The 18,286-nt window shown below is 30.6% G+C and overlaps 1 protein-coding gene and 1 non-coding gene across 3 annotated transcripts; one reads left to right on the top strand and one right to left on the bottom strand.

The window, feature by feature from the left end:
• Positions 1–2,541: 2,541 nt before the first annotated feature.
• Positions 2,542–7,393, bottom strand: LOC126769847 (troponin C, isoallergen Bla g 6.0101-like). 2 transcript variants are annotated; one of them, XM_050488750.1, is made up of 6 exons: positions 7,305–7,393; positions 7,153–7,180; positions 5,779–5,922; positions 4,877–4,999; positions 3,923–4,054; positions 2,542–2,783 (listed from the first exon to the last, which is right to left on the bottom strand). In XM_050488750.1, the coding sequence occupies exons 1-6, from the start codon at positions 7,305–7,307 to the stop codon at positions 2,755–2,757; spliced, it is 459 nt and encodes a 152-aa protein (XP_050344707.1). In that variant the 5' UTR covers positions 7,308–7,393; the 3' UTR covers positions 2,542–2,754. The 2 variants fall into 2 exon arrangements, with proteins under 2 accessions (XP_050344707.1, XP_050344706.1); XM_050488749.1 differs by lacking the exon at positions 7,305–7,393 and having other exon boundaries at positions 7,153–7,261.
• Positions 5,431–5,502, top strand: Trnah-gug (transfer RNA histidin (anticodon GUG)). The gene has a single exon. It is a non-coding gene; the product is annotated as a tRNA-His (tRNA).
• Positions 7,394–18,286: the final 10,893 nt, after the last annotated feature.

Genomic DNA, 18,286 nt, shown 5'->3' with positions numbered 1-18,286 from the left:
GTCCACATTCACCTTCTTTTAGCGAGGTGGTAATTTCATCAAAAAATTCATTAAAAAAGCACATTTAAATGTTATATATTTATATATGTATTGTTGATATATTTTTAATATTAAAAAAAATGAATTTAAAGCGAAATTACATTACAAATAATCACATTAGGTACATTATTTGACATGAAATCATTAAAAATTGAGCTTGAAAAAAAAATTAACGCGCTTTTGTTACTAGATTTAGTTTAAAATATTTTCGCTACATTTATGAAAGAATTATCATTAGAAGAAAAACATCTAGTTTCATTCCAGAACAACTGGATCGATCCATTGTAAATTAATGTAAAAATGATAAAGATAAACTTAAAAATACACAGCAATTAAGGTGCTAAAACTATGACATAAGTACTCGAGACGAGTGGTTAGTGGGGCAACGTGCGATCTTTTAACATTTATAACTTACCGTTTTAACTTAAGCTTAAACTGGTAAAAGCACCCAACGACATCGCTATTCACCAAAAACACTGCCGGGCGACTGTTCAAGGGGCATACAGATGCAGGGGTTACGTTTACACTAACATATACAAACTTCAAGCTGCAGAGGTCGAGGTGTCAGACCACAGGTCGGTACTCAAAGGTTAAAATAACAAGCATTTGTAAAAATTGAATGCGTTTCGAAGCTGGAATTAAGTCCACAGCACCACGTTACTAAGATTAACAAACGAAATAATCTTTTAGTGTTTCTTCTGTGACATGAAGTAAACAAAGTGTTCGTTTCAGGAATCTTGTTTTAGAAGTTGTATAATATAACTTTCTAGAGTATTAGTATACCTAATAATTTAATGGTGTATAGCATTTATATATTCATAAAATATTTCTGTGAAAGATTCAAACGCTGGAAAAACATAAACCGAGACAGCAGAGTAAAAAACCAATTATATGTTGATAACCCAAGTCTAGTTAACATCAACTAGACCAACGACTATATATACAAGACCTCAGGGTCTATAGCCTTGTCATCTAGCCAAGCGATGTTGTTAGACGAAAATTAAATAGATAAGCACATGATCAAATGGGACACCTAATAGTAAGTGGTCACAATCGCCTAAAGACATTAGCAGTAAAAAACCTTACAAAGCTTACCTTACAAAGTCAATGCCCAACCAATCTTGGAAACTAAGATGTTATATCCCTTGTGCCTGTAGTTACACCGTCAACATAAGTGATGGTTGTACTTACCGAGACGGCCTTAAATAATATCTCTGTATGCAAAAACCTATCAAATACCTTTTAATCTCTGTAATTCTAGAACGAGTATAAGCCGTGAAAGTGTTTTATAGGAACGATAAAATGAGTCAATTTCAAGTTTATTTTATTATAGTTCTAAAAGCGATCCTTTCATATACTACATATATCATAAAATCGGAATATATAATCATATCAATGATTTCCTACCATCCGACATGGTGGCAGCATACTGCTAGGTAATTAATTATAAATTTAGTTTTTAGTTACTTAAATACTTTTTATTTAATCTATCCTATTTTAGAATAAATAAATATTTGTACGCTTGCTCATTTACAGCATTAACTATATCCAACGGTGTAGATGGCTGATTGGGGAATTTGAGCTACATCAACGTGATCTACGTTATTAAAACAAAAACAAATATAAACCAAATTTTAAAATATTTACTTTGTTAAATTATTGATAAATAATAAATTAACGTCTATTTTAATACAGAATTCAATTTAACACTAAGGCAATATGTTTATGCACTAATAAAAGCGATTTTTATTACAAAGCTGTACTTCCCGGTAAAATGCATATTCATTTGATAGTGGATCAATACAATTTTAGTTTCATAGAAATGATAAATAGTTTTATAAAATATCTGCGTTGTTCAAAATTAATTATCCAGTACATTTCAACATTCGGACCAAATTTTCATTACGCATAATGCTATCTCTCAACTATATACGCGTTGTAACTATCAAATTCAACGAGACATATTTCGAATATCGAATGTAGAATTACAATCGAGATGAGACAAAACATTCCATGTAATATGACTTATTTGTTTTTTTTTTTTTTTTGTTATTGTAGTTCAATATTTAAACTAAGTATGCACTAAAAAACGTGATTGCGCGGGGATGACTTCATTCAAATGCAAACGAGGAATTCCCCGGTTCTATTTTGTTTATAAGCTTTTCACTCGGCACTCATAACTCAACCAGTATGTACCTAGACCAGTTTCTTTCGAAATACATTGCAGAACCCTTAATGACTATTTTTCTGATGTATTCATAGCTCTTTCCAATCAAAGAAACTATTTCTTACGGTCTCATTCAAGTAGACATAAAAATCGCCATACTCCATATAAATATTGAGTATTTTAAATATAGATTGTAAACTTATTTGATATCGTTCTGTTGATTTTATCATCTAATTGAATTTCTAGAGATTTTTGATATTAGCAATATTTTAATTTTTTATCAATCCAATGTTATCTAAATAAACATTTTATTTGATTAATGAATCAGACTACAGTTATAATAATACTATTTCATTTTATTATTTAAATACAGATATTTTAATACAATATTTTTTTTATGTAAATATATGAATAGATAAATAACAATTCTTTAAAATGTAATAATTTATGTTAAAACTAAAATATCTTAAAATTACGCGTGCTTTCTTATATACACTAAAAAGTCTTATTAACATAACATTACTTTAAGTGGTTGATTTTATAAATAATTATTCACCAGTCATTACTTCAAGGAATTCTGTAAATGAAATAAAAATTAAAACGTTATTTACAATATAAAATAAGTTGTATAAGTAGGTCAAAGATTAATTCGATTAAAATATACGATTTGTTTACCAATAACTTATATATATATAACAGTAATATAATAGTCGTATATAATATCCGACACGACCGGAAAGAATTCAGGCGCTGGACAAACGGCTTTACGTGCTTTCCGAGGCATGGGAATGTACACACTTCCAACTTCCAGACTCCGGGCTGCTATTGAGAATTTTCTGACAGAAAAACCCAATAACTTTTTATTGGCCTGGCCTAGGAATTGAGCCCAGGACCTCCGGGTCTGCGGCCTTACATCAAGCCACAGTAACAGTACAGTAACAGTAACAGCCTGTTAATGTCCCACTGCTGGGTTAAGGCCTCCTCTCCCTTTTTGAGGAGAAGGTTTAGAGCTTATTCCACCACGCTGCTCCAATGCGGGTTGGTAGAATACACATGTGGCAGATTTCAGTGAAATTAGACACATGCAGGTTTTCTCACGATGTTTTCCTTCACCGTAAAGCACGAGATGAATTATAATCACAAATTAAGCACATGAAAATTCAGTGGTGCTTACCCGGGTTTGAACCCACGATCATCGGTTAAGATTCACGCGTTCTAACCACTAGGCCGTCTAATCTTATAATAATAATCAATCCACATATAATAATAATATAATAGTCCTATAGACAAATTTCGCGTGTGTGTGTAAACACATGTGCACTGTCTGTTCCCTAACTCTCATAATCCGATGTGACGGCAATCCTACACGACCGGAAAGAGACCTCAGGTATTTTATAAAACATAAACTATTTATGTATTATATACATATTTTTTCACACCAAACTGTTTATATATTTTATTTAGCTATCTCTATCTTTGAGCTCTTATAATTTTTTTGTCAACTATTTAAAAAATCTAGGTGGTCCGATGAACTGAAAACACCGATCTTAAAATAGAAAACTCAATACCGTTTCATCATTCTAAACATCGTGAGGAACTCGATGACTGTATTGAAAGTAAAAATCAACAGATAATCTTTGTTCAGAAGTGGGCCATGTAGAATATCTCATTTAAATATATTTTATTTATAGTGTTATATAATAAATGTAATATTACCATCGAAATCAACTGTCCCTGATCCGTCTGTGTCAATCTCTGTTATCATTGACTCTAAGTCTTCATTTGATAAAGTATTGTCCAATTCTTTGAATATTTCTTTTAATACTTCCGTTGTGATGTAGCCATTGCCTGTAACATTTAATACATATGTATAGGATGTGAAACATAAATTACGGTGGCTCAGACTGGAGGTGTCATACGTTGTCACGCTGTATGATAAGTATGAAATATCTAATACGGCATGGTATTAGATGTATAACCTTATTTTTTTACAATAATTATCTTTTTCTTTAAAAAAAACTTAATACATATAATTTTTGATTATGCCATATTTATTATATAAACTATCCTTTTTGCACATTATCGATACAAAAAAAATTCGATGTTACACATCTACCATTTTTTTTTTGTATTTTATATATATATTATTTGACACAGTTAATGCGTCACTAACCACAGAAACTAAGGTGTTATATCCATTTCACTTGAGTAGGGGTTTGGCAATCCCATCTGGGTACCCACTCATTAGATATTCCACTGCCAAACTTACTTAGTATTGTTGTGTTACGGTTTGAAGTGCGAGCCAGTGTAACTACAAGCTTGAGGGATATAACATCTTAGTTCCCAAGGTTTGTGGCGCTGTGGCGAAGTAAGCGATCGTTAATATTTATTTCAACGCCAGTGGGCGTTGGTGACCACTTGCCATCAGGTGACCCATATGCTCTTCCGCCTACCTTTTCTAAAAATAAGGTTTATGGGCGATAGTGACCACTTAACGACGGTTGGCCTATTTATCCGTCCGTCTACCTATTTCATAAAACTAAAAAATAAAATGCCTTAATTACATTCACTTACCCATCAACGCGTATGAGTATATAAAAATTACCTCTATGAAAGAGTCATTAAAGATTGGGTCGACAAAATTAAAACAAGAGAATTAAAAAAAATTACCTTCTCTGTCATACAACCGGAATGCCTCTCTTAGTTCGGCCAGCATAGCTTCAGCGTCTAACTCCTCAACCATGAATCTTGATGCTAATGAACAAAATTCCTTGAATTCCAAAACACCAGTACCTAGAATGTAATACAAACAATATATTTATAAATGCATTTTTTGCTTTACTATTTTTCACTATATTTACGTTAAATAATTGTAGAGAAGGCTGTGTGTTGCAATACCATTGCAATTTTGTGAGAAAATTTTTTTAAATAAAAACGTCTATTATAAATGCAAAACAAAACAAAATATTATTAAATACAATTGCTTTGAGGTTATAGTGACAAAATTAAATTCAAATGTTATTTAATAATTATCACTTTAATGTAAAGATAAAATGTGTCAAAAATATTATATAAAAAAATTATAGCTGATTAATGCCTTAATATCTAAATAAAAATAAATAATATAAATAATATTAAGTACTGACGTTGTTACAAAATGCAAAAAAATATTAAACATCGTGATATGGATGATAAAATTCAACATTGTTTTCAGTGCCTCAATAGCCGTGATCGTCTAGTGGTTAGGACCCTACGTTGTGGCCGTAGTAACCCAGGTTCGAATCCTGGTCACGGCAATGTGCAAACATTGTCACGGTGAGGTCTCTTTTTTTATTTAATTATTTTTTACAAAAACATATTTTAAGAAAACAAAACGATATTATTAACTTTTATATAAATAGCTATAAATAGTTTCTAATCGTGCAACGCCATCTGCATGTGTTTAGAGGAAACACAGTGTAGAATCAAGAATAAAACACACGCATTGCCATCTATCGGTGAATTTCTACAACTTAATAAAAGTATCAAGTATTTTTACACCGTTCACTTCGATAAGATATAATAATTTTTACCGTTTACATCGTATTCCTGAATAATTTCTGACAGAGTTTCATCGTCTAATTCGTGACCCAGCATGTCTAAAATTGTACCAATCATGTCGGTGCTGATGACTCCTTTCTTCTCTTGATCGAAGGTATCAAATGCCTTCTTCAGCACTGTAATAAAAATAATGTTCTAAGTAAGACGTAAGGAGTCATTAAATATCTTTATGTATAATCAAAATAAAAAAAATCAAATGGAAATGCTTTTGTTGTTTTACTGGAATGTACATAATTACATTATTATTTAAATCAACATCCGCTTTAACTATTATAAGTTTTGTAAAGAATTGCGGGTTATAAAAAAAACAGAATTTTAATTTACCTTTGAACTGCTTTAAAAATTTTTCAACATACCTTAATCACACAATACATGACAAATATTTTATTCGAAATAATTTCATTTTATATACAGTTAGATACGTCATGAAGACTTGTAAATGCGTTTGAAAGACTTGGTATTATTATTTTTTAATTATTAAACTGTTTATTTAGAAATAACCTAATAATAATATGCATTTTTCATTGTTTTGTTGCTAAACAAATGTCTAAATCAATTAAGCCTATGGTATTTTAAAACCGTGAGAAGATATCATTAATATTAAATATATATAGTTTGTATATTATGTAAAGCTATTTTAAGCTAAATTAAACTATTAACATTTAATAGATAACAATTTTAGATTATCAAATAAAATTTACAATTTAAAACAGATTTGTTTTCTGGTTGTCAGTAGTATTCAGTGCTTAGTAATTGAAATCGCTGGCATGATGTCAATCCAATTAAGACTATTTCGTTGGTCATTACTTCTAATGAAACTACAAATAGGAACGTCGCGTCCTGCTTGACATCGGACAGTTCTATATTCAAATGAGCCGTAACCTAGCACAAGGAATAATTAATTAAAATATATAAACATTTAAATAAAAAACATAAAATCATATCGACTGTAAATTATGTCACTGAATTAAACAATACTTCCAATCACATTATATCAATACGATTGTAATACATTTATAAAAAAATAAAATAACATGTTTAAAAAAGTTGATACAATAACGTATGTTAAAGAAATTAAAATATTAATTTAACAGTCAAATAGCTTTGTCACTATGGAATTTTGATTTATTTTCATTACGCAGTACAGTTAAAAAGAATTTTAAAAAAGTATTTTTATAATTAAAAATAAACATTTTTCATAATATAAATAATTGTTCTTGCAACAAAAAATGTGTTCGGTCATTTTTGTACATTCTTGTTTCAAATTAATAAATATTATTTGAATAAAATATGGACATCAATATTTATATGTCTTAGGTAAATAAATAAAATAAAACATTACTCACTTTGTATCTGACTTTGGTCGAGATCGTCCTGTAAATAAACAAATGGAAAAGATATAAGAATAACATAATTCGTTATAATATATGAAATCAACATTAGTTATTTAATAGGTAACTTGTAAATTAATATTCGTATTTCTCTTATAATTACGCACCATGTCACTTGTCTTAATAAGTCGTAAACAGACACTGAGAGGCAGATGTGTCAAAAACTGTCTTGATCTAGTTTCCTGCAGTTTATATATCGTGATTTCGATTGACGCATTACGCCTTGGTGGAATACTTCAGGGGAGATAAACTGCATTTTTTAAACATAAATATAATGTTTAATTGGACAAATAACTACTTTTGAATAAATGATTATGAATCGTGTATTGTTTAAATGCTTATAATGAAATTATTTGTAAATGTATTATATACATAGTTTAATATAATCAATGAACTGTAAGCTAAGTCCGAAAGGAGTTACAATTTTTATACTTACTAGTAATTACTACCCAGTCGGATTTCGTACAGGCAAAATTAAGGTTTTCCCATCATATTTTTTAAATATAAACAAGGGAAATTTTGACCGATTCAATCAATCTACACACTTGTTCTGTGCTAACCCATTATCCCAACGTAATATGGTAAAAATACCAACGTTATGGTAAAAACCGCACCAAAATTCATCGTTTCGCATCGCATCCCATTGACGAGAAGAAAAACGAATAAAACTTACGGGTCGAACATACCGTACCGTCTCATTTTTTAAGCTGGTTTACTGGCTGGAAATTTAGTTAAAGATAATTATTATTAATATAGATAAATATATTTATATACATAATGCCCTGACTTTATCGTAAACAAAAATAGGTAATCTTTAATAATATAATAATGATAAATAATCTCTGGAAATGCTAAAATTTTAAAACTTCTTGCATTTGATAGCCCAATTTTTGAAGAAAGCTATCCAACATCACAAGATGTGCGTACATACTAAATAATTTCTAAGGTTCATTATACATACACTATAGTTGTTTTTAAAAAAAAAAACAAATATATTTCTTTTTTTCAGCCCTATGACTGGCTTATGTTTGAATAAAAAAAATGTCTTACTCTTTTTAACCAGTTACAAGTTATAGAATACACAATAAGCTTCCTAAATAAACTTTGAAAAACATAGACAAATACTCCTACAATTTTTTTATAGCAAACACATTTCAAGGTAAAACCATCATCGTCTTAACATAATCTTGCAGTACTTATACGGAAATATATATGCATAAAAAAATTTATTGAGCATTCTAACGTAAATGAATATCTTATAACCAAGCTCGCTGACCCTTAGAAATCTAGACATACTAATAACAGTTACCACAACCCTTACGAAGTAAGCGAAGCAATTTATTCCTCGTTTTTACTTTATAAAAATCTTCTTTCATCTTTTAATCGCATAATTATGATATGAAAAATTAAAATATCATTAAAACAGTTGGTAAACCCTGCAGTATCGTATGAGACGCCAGGAATTTCACCGTGATGTTAATGACAGGGCCGAAATTAAACTAATGATCTCTATCTATCTGCGCACCTATATGTCATTACTACTGCTTGCCTATGTTTTTATTCGTTACATTGTTATAATTCATTAGTTGTTTACTATAAACAAATACCCATCGAACTAAATTTATATATAATTAATATCGCATTTCACTTTCTTTTATAGTAATTATACTATAAAAAAAGTGAAATGCGTACCGAAAATATGTTTGTTAATTATACACGTACTGTAATCCAGACTGGTTTTGTACAAGCCCGTCCGGATTCATCACATATCAAAGCTCAATACTTAATATGTTCCAGCTAACAGCAGCATAATGGATATTTTTTTTTAGTTCCCAAGCCTCGTGGCGCATTACGATGGTTAATATTTCTTACATTGCCAATGATTACTGGCGACCACTTGCCATGATGTATTTTTAACAATCATCTAACAGTCTGCCTATCTTTTTTAAATAATAAAAAATTAAATATAGATTAAATAAATGTTATAATGTTTCACAGAGCTTTTACTGACAAATTGTCGATGTAGTTTAAAACCAACTCTAAACAAATAATAACATAATAGACAAACAAAAAAATATAAGGTTTTTATATAGTAATAATTAAAACTCAATCTATTCGTATTTTTAATGGAAAGAAGTATAAATTTATTTTGTATCTATAAATAATTTCCTCAGTTTTATTAAGGTTCCGTACGTTGAAATATAAATAACCCAGAAGTAAGATTCCGCTGTTCATTCAGCTGTTTGTCTGTCCTTGTGTCACGGTCGAATATCTGAATAACTAATATTGTTATCAATTCGAAATTTGGCACAGCTATAGAAGTTGTTTGCCCGCTTCTATTGCGGTGAAAAAACAATACTAATTTTATTTTCACTAAAATTAGCGACCGAAATACAGTTATATTATAATTATATATAGAGAAGAATAAACGTAAATAAATAACACATTTGATAGCTTGTTTATTATTATTATTTTTTATAGAATAGGAAAGCGGACGAGCATATGGGCCACCTGATGGTAAGTGATCACCAACGCCCATAGACATTGGTATTGTAAGATATGTCAACCATCGCTTACATAGCCAATGCGCCACCAACCTTGGGAACTAAGATTTTATGTCCCTTGTGCCTGTAATTACACTGGCTCACTCACCCTTCAAACCGGAACACAACAATAACAAGTACTGCTGTTTTGCGGTAGAATATCTGATGAGTGGGTGGTACCTACCCAGACGAGCTTGCTCAAAGCCCTACCACGAGTAACTTAATTATTTACATTTTTCTATTGCTTTGAATTTGACAGATTCGTATTTTTTATTATTTGTATAATTAGGTTGACAATTTCGTTTTTCTTATTAAACGAAATAGCTTTAACCACATTTACCAACTCGATGTTACCCAAAATCAAGGAACTACAAGTTGAGTGTAAAGCGGACTCAATAGATGTTTTTTAAATTGTATTTATCCATACATATTTTTTTGAAAAAAATCCCGCTTTGTCTTTTCATCCCATAGACGCACACAAACGTATGTTCCACTTATTTCACCACTCACAATCAACGTACACAAAGTGCGAAAGAGAAAGGTAATATATTTTTACAAAACTAAAATCATCTCAAAAGTCATGTCATATGTTAATGAATATACCACAGCTTCGCCAGCGCCACAAACGCGACACGTTTGTGACATTTCAAGAAATGATAAATTACCATATTTTCTCATCGTGTGCTATAAAGAATGACTCGTATAACGGTCGATTTGCGATCTTTCAATAGAAGATTGAAAGGGTGCACTGTTGACTTCTTAAATTGACGTGTCTATGTCCGATATATTTAGTTTGAGCTGTGCATTGATAGTCCAGATATGTCAATTATTTTCCATCATTACTACTAATACTATAAATGGGAGTGAGTTCGTTTATTTGACGCTTTCACATCTTAACTACTCAACCGATCATCATGAAATTTTACATACACGTTCTTATTGATATAAAAAAAGATATAAGGTACCCAAAATCTTCTCCCTAACATAGTGAAGGCGGAAACTAGTATTAATTAAAACTATTTTTACTCTAACCATTCTAGTTTAAGCTAGACACTTCATTTTGGATAAGTCAATTGGTAGAATTTTAGTTATTATTTAATTTTAGTCCTTTCAGCTGCTGTCAAATTACCCACCGCCATCTTTCTTCCATTCTTTAATTTTCTATACCGCATCGAGCGCCCTCTAGTGTAATAACATCACTATTAAATGGTTTTAACTGGTGGCGCCATTCTTGAAATATGGATACGCCTTCCTTTTTAAGGAACGCACCTTCATGGTTTCATTAATAATAATTAGATACGATACAATGCAATTTCACTCGCGTTCCTGCTTAACCCCCGAGGGTTGATGTTAAATAGTTATATAACCTTTCTCAAGAATTAGCCTAGTTTTCAAATCTCACAGCCAGTTCCAGTGATTAGCACTTTCGAACAGAAAACAAAGAAACCCTCTATTTATTATATTAGTGTGTATATGTTTTGTATTCCTTCTTTGTCTGATTTATGATATCTTAATATAATTCAATAATAAAGATTTCCAAACGATTATATATTCAATTCAGTATAGTAAAATGGCCGATAGTCTGTTCTTGCCCTTAGAATTTCATTAAGGAACAATTTAAGATTTATTCATCACTACTTTTAACACTGTGGAACCTACTGACACTGTTAAACGTTTTAAAATTTATTTGATATGAAAACACATACAACACATACACACAAACTAGTATTATTATAACTTTCATAAGGATAAATCAATATCGATTTCAAACAAAATCGCATTAATCTATCCGACGGACATAGAAATAACATGAAGGGCTCACTCATCCTTACCAGTGTAAATACAAGGGGTGGCGCATTGGCAATATGAGGAATGGTTGAAAATTTTTACGGCGGCAATGTCTTGGGGGCAGAAAGGTCTCGAGGGGCAACCACAAAGACGCAGCGTAAGCAGGTATATAAGGTGGACCGACGATATAAAAATTGTCGCGGGAAGCCGTTGGATGCAGGCAGCGCAAGACTGCTAACATGAAAATCTTTGTAGAAGGATTGGTCCAGCAGTGGACGTCTTTCGACTGACATGATGAATGTCTAGTGGCATCACAACCACCAGTAAATATATATTGTTGCTGTGAAATATTTACGCCTTGGGGACCGCCTTTAAGACTCATATGCCTTGACGGCAAACGGAACGACGCTCTCCTAAGCCATCATGCACCCTCTTCGGAGGCGCAATCTAATCCTATACAAGGTACACTTGAGTATGTACTTCGTTACTATAGATGTTATTATAATAACAAGAAAATATATTTATTTCATTACCGAAACTTAGCTTATTTTTTATTTCAAATTCTCTCAATTACGTTCTCGTATCACATCTGCTTGGCGTCTTGTGGCGGCCATATTTTTTTTAGGTTCAATGTTCTCAATGCTACAAGCAAATGTGTTCTAGAATGTGGACGGGATGTGTCCCCCAGGGAGTACCCACTCATTTTATTTGCATAACTTACTATCGTATAATAACGCTGTTGGCAGATCTTGAAATATCTACATATGCATTTATTTTCTAGGATAATTGGATCAATTCGATTTTATAATATAATAAATATTCAATCTATTATTGCATTACTAATTTAAACGAGCTTATTTACCTTGCATTAAATTAAAAAATGTTCTTAGAATATGCATTTTTGCTATATAATCTTTTTATTATATTATTTATCAAAACTATAACTTTTTTTTTATTGTTTTCATAGTAATCCCATTTAAGTATTGATTTCGTTGAAGAAATATTATATGTTAATACCGTCGTAAATACCGAAACCGGTGGGTAAAATTTTAATTATCGTTGTTTCTATTAATAAATCTTTTCAAGTTAATTAGTTTTAACCGGCTCCTCTTAAAACATCTCATTCTTCAAAAGTTCAAATTTTCAAAATTCAAAAGTTGCAATACATATTAATATGTTTAATTAAGTTTTATAATATAAAGCCATCTATAAACATCGTTTATTCACTAAAATACCTAATCTAGATATGTATATTTGGTTTCACAAGGGACATAATATCTTAGTTCCCAAGGTTGGTGACGCATTGGATATGTAAGCGATTTTCATATTAATTTGGGTTTATAATTTAACTCGTGCTTGAAGAAAATCGTACTTTGTGTATAAAAACATTGTGAGGAAACATTCATGTGTTATTCTGCAATTTATGTATCCACCAGTGCAATAAGGTCCCAGTATAGAACAGGTATTTGCCCAATATTAATAGGTTATCTATGATTATTACTCGTGAAACTATTCAAAATGTTAGTATATATATTATACTCAATATATGAATGATAGTAGAAAGAAATAAAAAATGATATAATTTGTAGTTATAGGCATAAAAACCTAGTTTCACGGGAGATATTAAAGTGCACAAGCGCAAAACGCAAATAAAGATGCAACTTCGATTCCCTCACTGCATTTAAATAATCTTATGGGACGAATATACAATACGATTAGTGCATATCAAGACATGTGAAAGATAACAAAAGATATTTTATTTCATTGTATAATTTTTACACTAATGGTAAGTAAATTTAAATTCAAATACCATTCAATTTATAATATTAAAGATTTGTAAGTAAATTAAGGCTAAAATTAACCCTAAGAATTATAAAATGATGGGCCGTTACTTTACTTATTAATTTTAAATCAGATTAAATTCTGTTTCTAAGAATCTTCTTTAAGCAAGAATTAATATTTCATTAATACAATTGACATTTAATTTACAATGTTTCCCGATAAAAATAAACCTCAAATCCACCAATGAAATACGTTCTTTATAAATACAAAGAAAAAAGAAAGAAATGCGGTGAGGGCTTCGGGTAATTCGTTTAAGATTTTAATTTTCCTTGTCGTCAGGCCAATCCCGCGGGCGGAAATCGAATCACGCTGAGACGCGGAAAGTATCGATTCCGCCCCGTAAGTGTGCACGTGACCCTTAAACACGATGGATTTGTGATCTTATATAAATACAAATATCAAATATATGTAAATTAAAAGAATTAGAACCTGACCTAACAACATATTGGTATGGAATTGAGTTGATTGTTAATTATTAATCTTACTAGCAGTAATAGCAAATATTTTCGAGTGTTATAAATGTATTTCTTATTGATTATAATTATAATATAAATCTTGACTATACATAAAAAGTAATGCTATATGCTCTCTTTATAATCTATATATACCTAAAAGTAAGTGTAACTAACTTAACGTTGAATGTCCCACTACTGCATTTATTTAATATATAACTAACTTTATATATTATAAAAATATTTTGTAACCGGTTAACGCTTTGTGTTGGGTAACTCCTCAGTTGCCAGAAAACCTTAAAACACTATATAGCTGTGTTACAGTTTTAAGGTTATTATATCATAAGCACGAGGGCATAACATCTTAGATCTTGGTGGACGATGTATAGACGGTATAAGGTGTGGTTTATATTTACTTACAGTGCCAATGTCGACGGGCGTTGGGGACCAATATATACAAAAGTCTAATAAATACAAGACACTAATTTTGAGCGTGGGTTTAAATAAAAAACTATGATGACAATACTATATAAACTTTTAAATTAATATTATAAATGGGACAGTAATTCTGCCTGTCTGTTACTTCACTATTTGCACTTTCACGGCTAAGCCGCTAAAGCGATTTTGATGAAATGTATGAAGCAAGCTTGAAGCACATGCGGTATTTTGTTTTTAAATTTAAAAGACGTGTAAATTTATATTTATGGCTTTACCTAAAAAGGTTATTTTAGGGGTTATTAGTTACATAATACTTTATCTTCTTATTTCAAATGTTAAATTCATTACGACATAAAGAGAGAAAACAGTATATTACTAAACATCCGATTTATAAACAACAGTTATACGTAAGACTGCTTAATACCAAAAACAAACTAAATCGTAAAACAATTGATAGAAATTCCGTATGATGCGAGGACTAAGAATAATAATGTAACATAGGGTTGCCACCCGTCTTAGTAGGTATATAAAATATTACAAGTATTTATTAGCTTCCAATGTTTGCAATATTGGTATCTTTTGTTGAGAACTGTCACGTCTTTTCTTCCTGTATTAATCAATTTTTGTAACCCACTTTATTTAACATCATTAGCTCGTTGTTAGAAGTTTTCATTACACAACACTCACTTTGATTTCATTGTTTTTTTTTTACGATTTTAAAAAATATTCTTCTTTTATGCCATTATTTTTTTTTTTAATTAATTTTAGAAATATTTACGAGCTAATGATTCTGTAATTATCATTAGTTACTTATTGTATACTGTAATTATTAGTAGTAAGTATTTGTTCAAGTTAGCTTTACAATAAAGCATTTTTGAATCATTACTATTTTAACGTAACCATCGTTTAGGGAACCTTTAGGGAGAAGAAACGGTAAATATCTCGTACCTATAGTTGCTTGTTTTTAAATATATAAGATTTACAATGTGGTCAGTATTCACATTCATTATTCCCAACCTATCCTGCGTTGGAAACCGAGCTTGAATGTAAGCTTTAATCCAAAAAGTATTATTTTAGTGCTTGATAAGATTAATTGTAGTAACCAAACAATGACTGTAAAAGTACAAGCCACTCTTTACCTTTTCATTACGCCGCTAACCATGGGTTATAAGATGACGTCCCTTGTAGCTGTAATACTTGTTTACTTATCCTTCAAATCAACATTGCTAATCACTTGTTGTTGTTGGCAACTGTTTAATTTTAATTTTAATTTAAGTTGATTTGATATTTTGATGCATGTATCCTTGAAATATCATAATTATTGTAATCAACGCTTATCACTTTCTAATACTCACGGTGTTCGGCAACGAGTTTGGTTCTTATACATATAGGAAAGCTTTACAAAGTAAAGGCAAAAATGATAAAATAAGTTATGAATGGTTAATAGCCACCAAGACGAGCCTGCAAAAACTTACCGGAATTCTAAATGGTTTTCAATCATAATTTCGTTTCACAACTAGGTAGAATAATTCATTTGTAATAAGTATAATTATGCTACATTCAATTAAAATAACAATGAACCTTGTTTATGACCTGATTTATTATACAAAAAATTGTAGTTTATGGCAACCCTATCGTAAGGCAATATTTCTTCGCTGGAGTCGACATGCGAAATAATATTTAGCAGCGACGCTGAATTTATAAATTATTCCTGAATGCAAGCTGATTCTGTACATACATTATATTACATTTCCAACATGATTAGTCTTTGGTATTTTTCTCTTCTTTAGAGATAAATTTTTATTTTATAGAAAATGGTCTATGGAAATTTGATGGCACTTGGTGGTAAGGCTATGTACAGGCTCATCTGAGTAAGTACCACCCACTCATCACATATTCTACCGTAAACCAGCAATATTTAGAAAGAATGTCAGCATTACATACCTGTACAACATATTGTGCAGGTAAAAGCGACGAAACATCTTTGTTTCCAAAGGTTAAAAGCAGATTGCACATGAGAAATAAGTGGTGGTGACCACTCACCATTAGGTGGACATTTTGCCAGTCCCGTCCCTATTTCATAAGAAAAAAGGGATCAGCAATGGAATGGGTAACGTAACTCAATTTATATTATACTAAATTGAATATGGGGGCGTTTCCCCCTACTTCCTGTTACACATTTCAGTCGCATTCGCAAAATTAGGCCTACCGAATATAAACCACGTAGCTTAGATTATTGAAATTAATAGCAACTTCGATAGTTACAGATTAGAAAAGAAAAGTCGTGAAAAGATAAACTTTGCAATGAAATTCCTATAAATCTATTCTGACAATACCCAAAAAAGTTTCATTTCATAAATATGTATAATTTAGAAACTTTTAGGAGTAACAGGAAAAGAACGTTTGTTTTATAAAAAATATGTTAAATACGTCAAAAAATAAACTATAAAATTACTATGTTATTCGATGTATATGTGTTTCTCATAAACATTTAACTTATGTTTATATCAGAAAATGAAATATTTGTTAATATATTACAAATATAATTTACGAGAACGAGGTGGGAATTGCTAATCATTAATCAGATGCGACTGTACAAATAGTTTCATAATTATTCAACATTCATTCCATTAATTTTAACTTCAATTTACTCGGTGAAATAGTAATAAATTCCACCTCAAAACATCGTATGTATTCGTACACAGCCGCAGTTAATGCTTCAACGCAAATCGAAACATTGTATTTTCATATTTACTTCTAACAAAATAACGATTATTTTGGCTTGCATAAATACCGCTCCATTATCAAGATGTGTTTTTATAATCCAAACAGCGACATACATATTATGTTGTTTGGTTTTTTTTTTAATTTGAAGTGAAAATTGCAGTACAATCTTAAAGGAATAGGATTTATAAAACACTGATTTTTCAAATTACAATATTCTTATTGAACCCATAGTCGTAACTGTATTTTTTAGTATAATTATAAATCGCTTATCAATATCATAATGATTTAAAATAAAAAAGTAACAGAAGTAATGTATTAGAAATATTATTTGAAATTAATAATTTTCTTTATAAACTTGATCTCTTTTAAGTTATGTGAACCTTTAAAATCAAGAATTAACATGTGTCTGCTCTTCCACATACAGGATTATTAGGTTTAGGTGCAAATTTATTATTATTAAATAATATATTAAGAAAACAATGACTTCATTGTTTTCTTAATATATTAAGAAAAGGCTAAGCACATAAGAATACAATCAATCAATCAATCAACAGCCATTCGTTGTCCACTGCTGAACATAGGCCTCTCCCAAGGTGCGCCAAAGCTCCCTGTCCTCCGCCTTCCGCATCCAGTTGGTGCCCGCCACCTTCTTAAGGTCGTCGGTCCACCTGGCTGGAGGGCGCCCTACGCTGCGCTTGCCGATTCGCGGTCTCCACTCTAGGACTCGTCTGCTCCAACGGCCATCGGTCCTACGACATACGTGACCAGCCCACTGCCACTTCAGCCTGCTAATTTTGCAAGCTATGTCGGTGACTCCGGATGTTTTCCGGATAATCTCATTTATAATTGCAGCTTGCGTTGCCAAGTTTTTTGTTAATGTTTTTTTATTTTCACTTGGCACCTATTTGCTATTATGGTGAAAGTAATTGTTTTAAACTGTACTCACAGCTAGGTATAGATTTGTTAATAAGATTTAATATTATTTATTTTATACATTTTATTTGGGTTTCAACAGCGATCATATGTTTTTTATTTTACTTTTTTATCTTCGTCTACGTCATCAACTCTCTATGGATACGTCGGAGAAAATACAAAATAAATGAAAGTGGTTAATACCAAAACAAATAATATAAAATGTATAATCAGCGTACAAATAGTGGAATTTTATAATGTAATTTTTTTGTATGATATTCATTACGAATATTTTATAGTTAATAGATAAACGTAATATCAAAGTATTTCATACAAAATAAGTAAAACATTTTGAATAAGAAACTTACCTTTGAAATAGAATTTCTC

The sequence above is a fragment of the Nymphalis io genome, chromosome 8 (genome assembly GCF_905147045.1).
Source record: "Nymphalis io chromosome 8, ilAglIoxx1.1, whole genome shotgun sequence".
NCBI lineage: Eukaryota > Metazoa > Arthropoda > Insecta > Lepidoptera > Nymphalidae > Nymphalis > Nymphalis io.
This window is presented reverse-complemented; position numbering and strand designations above follow the sequence as displayed.

Bases quoted from the DNA above. Each gene is read 5' to 3' on its own strand.
- LOC126769847 (XM_050488749.1), bottom strand. From the start codon at position 7,246: ATGTTGATTTCATATATTATAACGAATTATGTTATTCTTATATCTTTT. The intron at 5,923-7,152 runs GTGAGTAATGTT...TTTTTATTACAG, and splicing joins CGACCAAAGTCAGATACAAA to TGCTGAAGAAGGCATTTGAT. The intron at 5,000-5,778 runs GTAAAAATTATT...ATTACATTCTAG, and splicing joins TCAGGAATACGATGTAAACG to GTACTGGTGTTTTGGAATTC.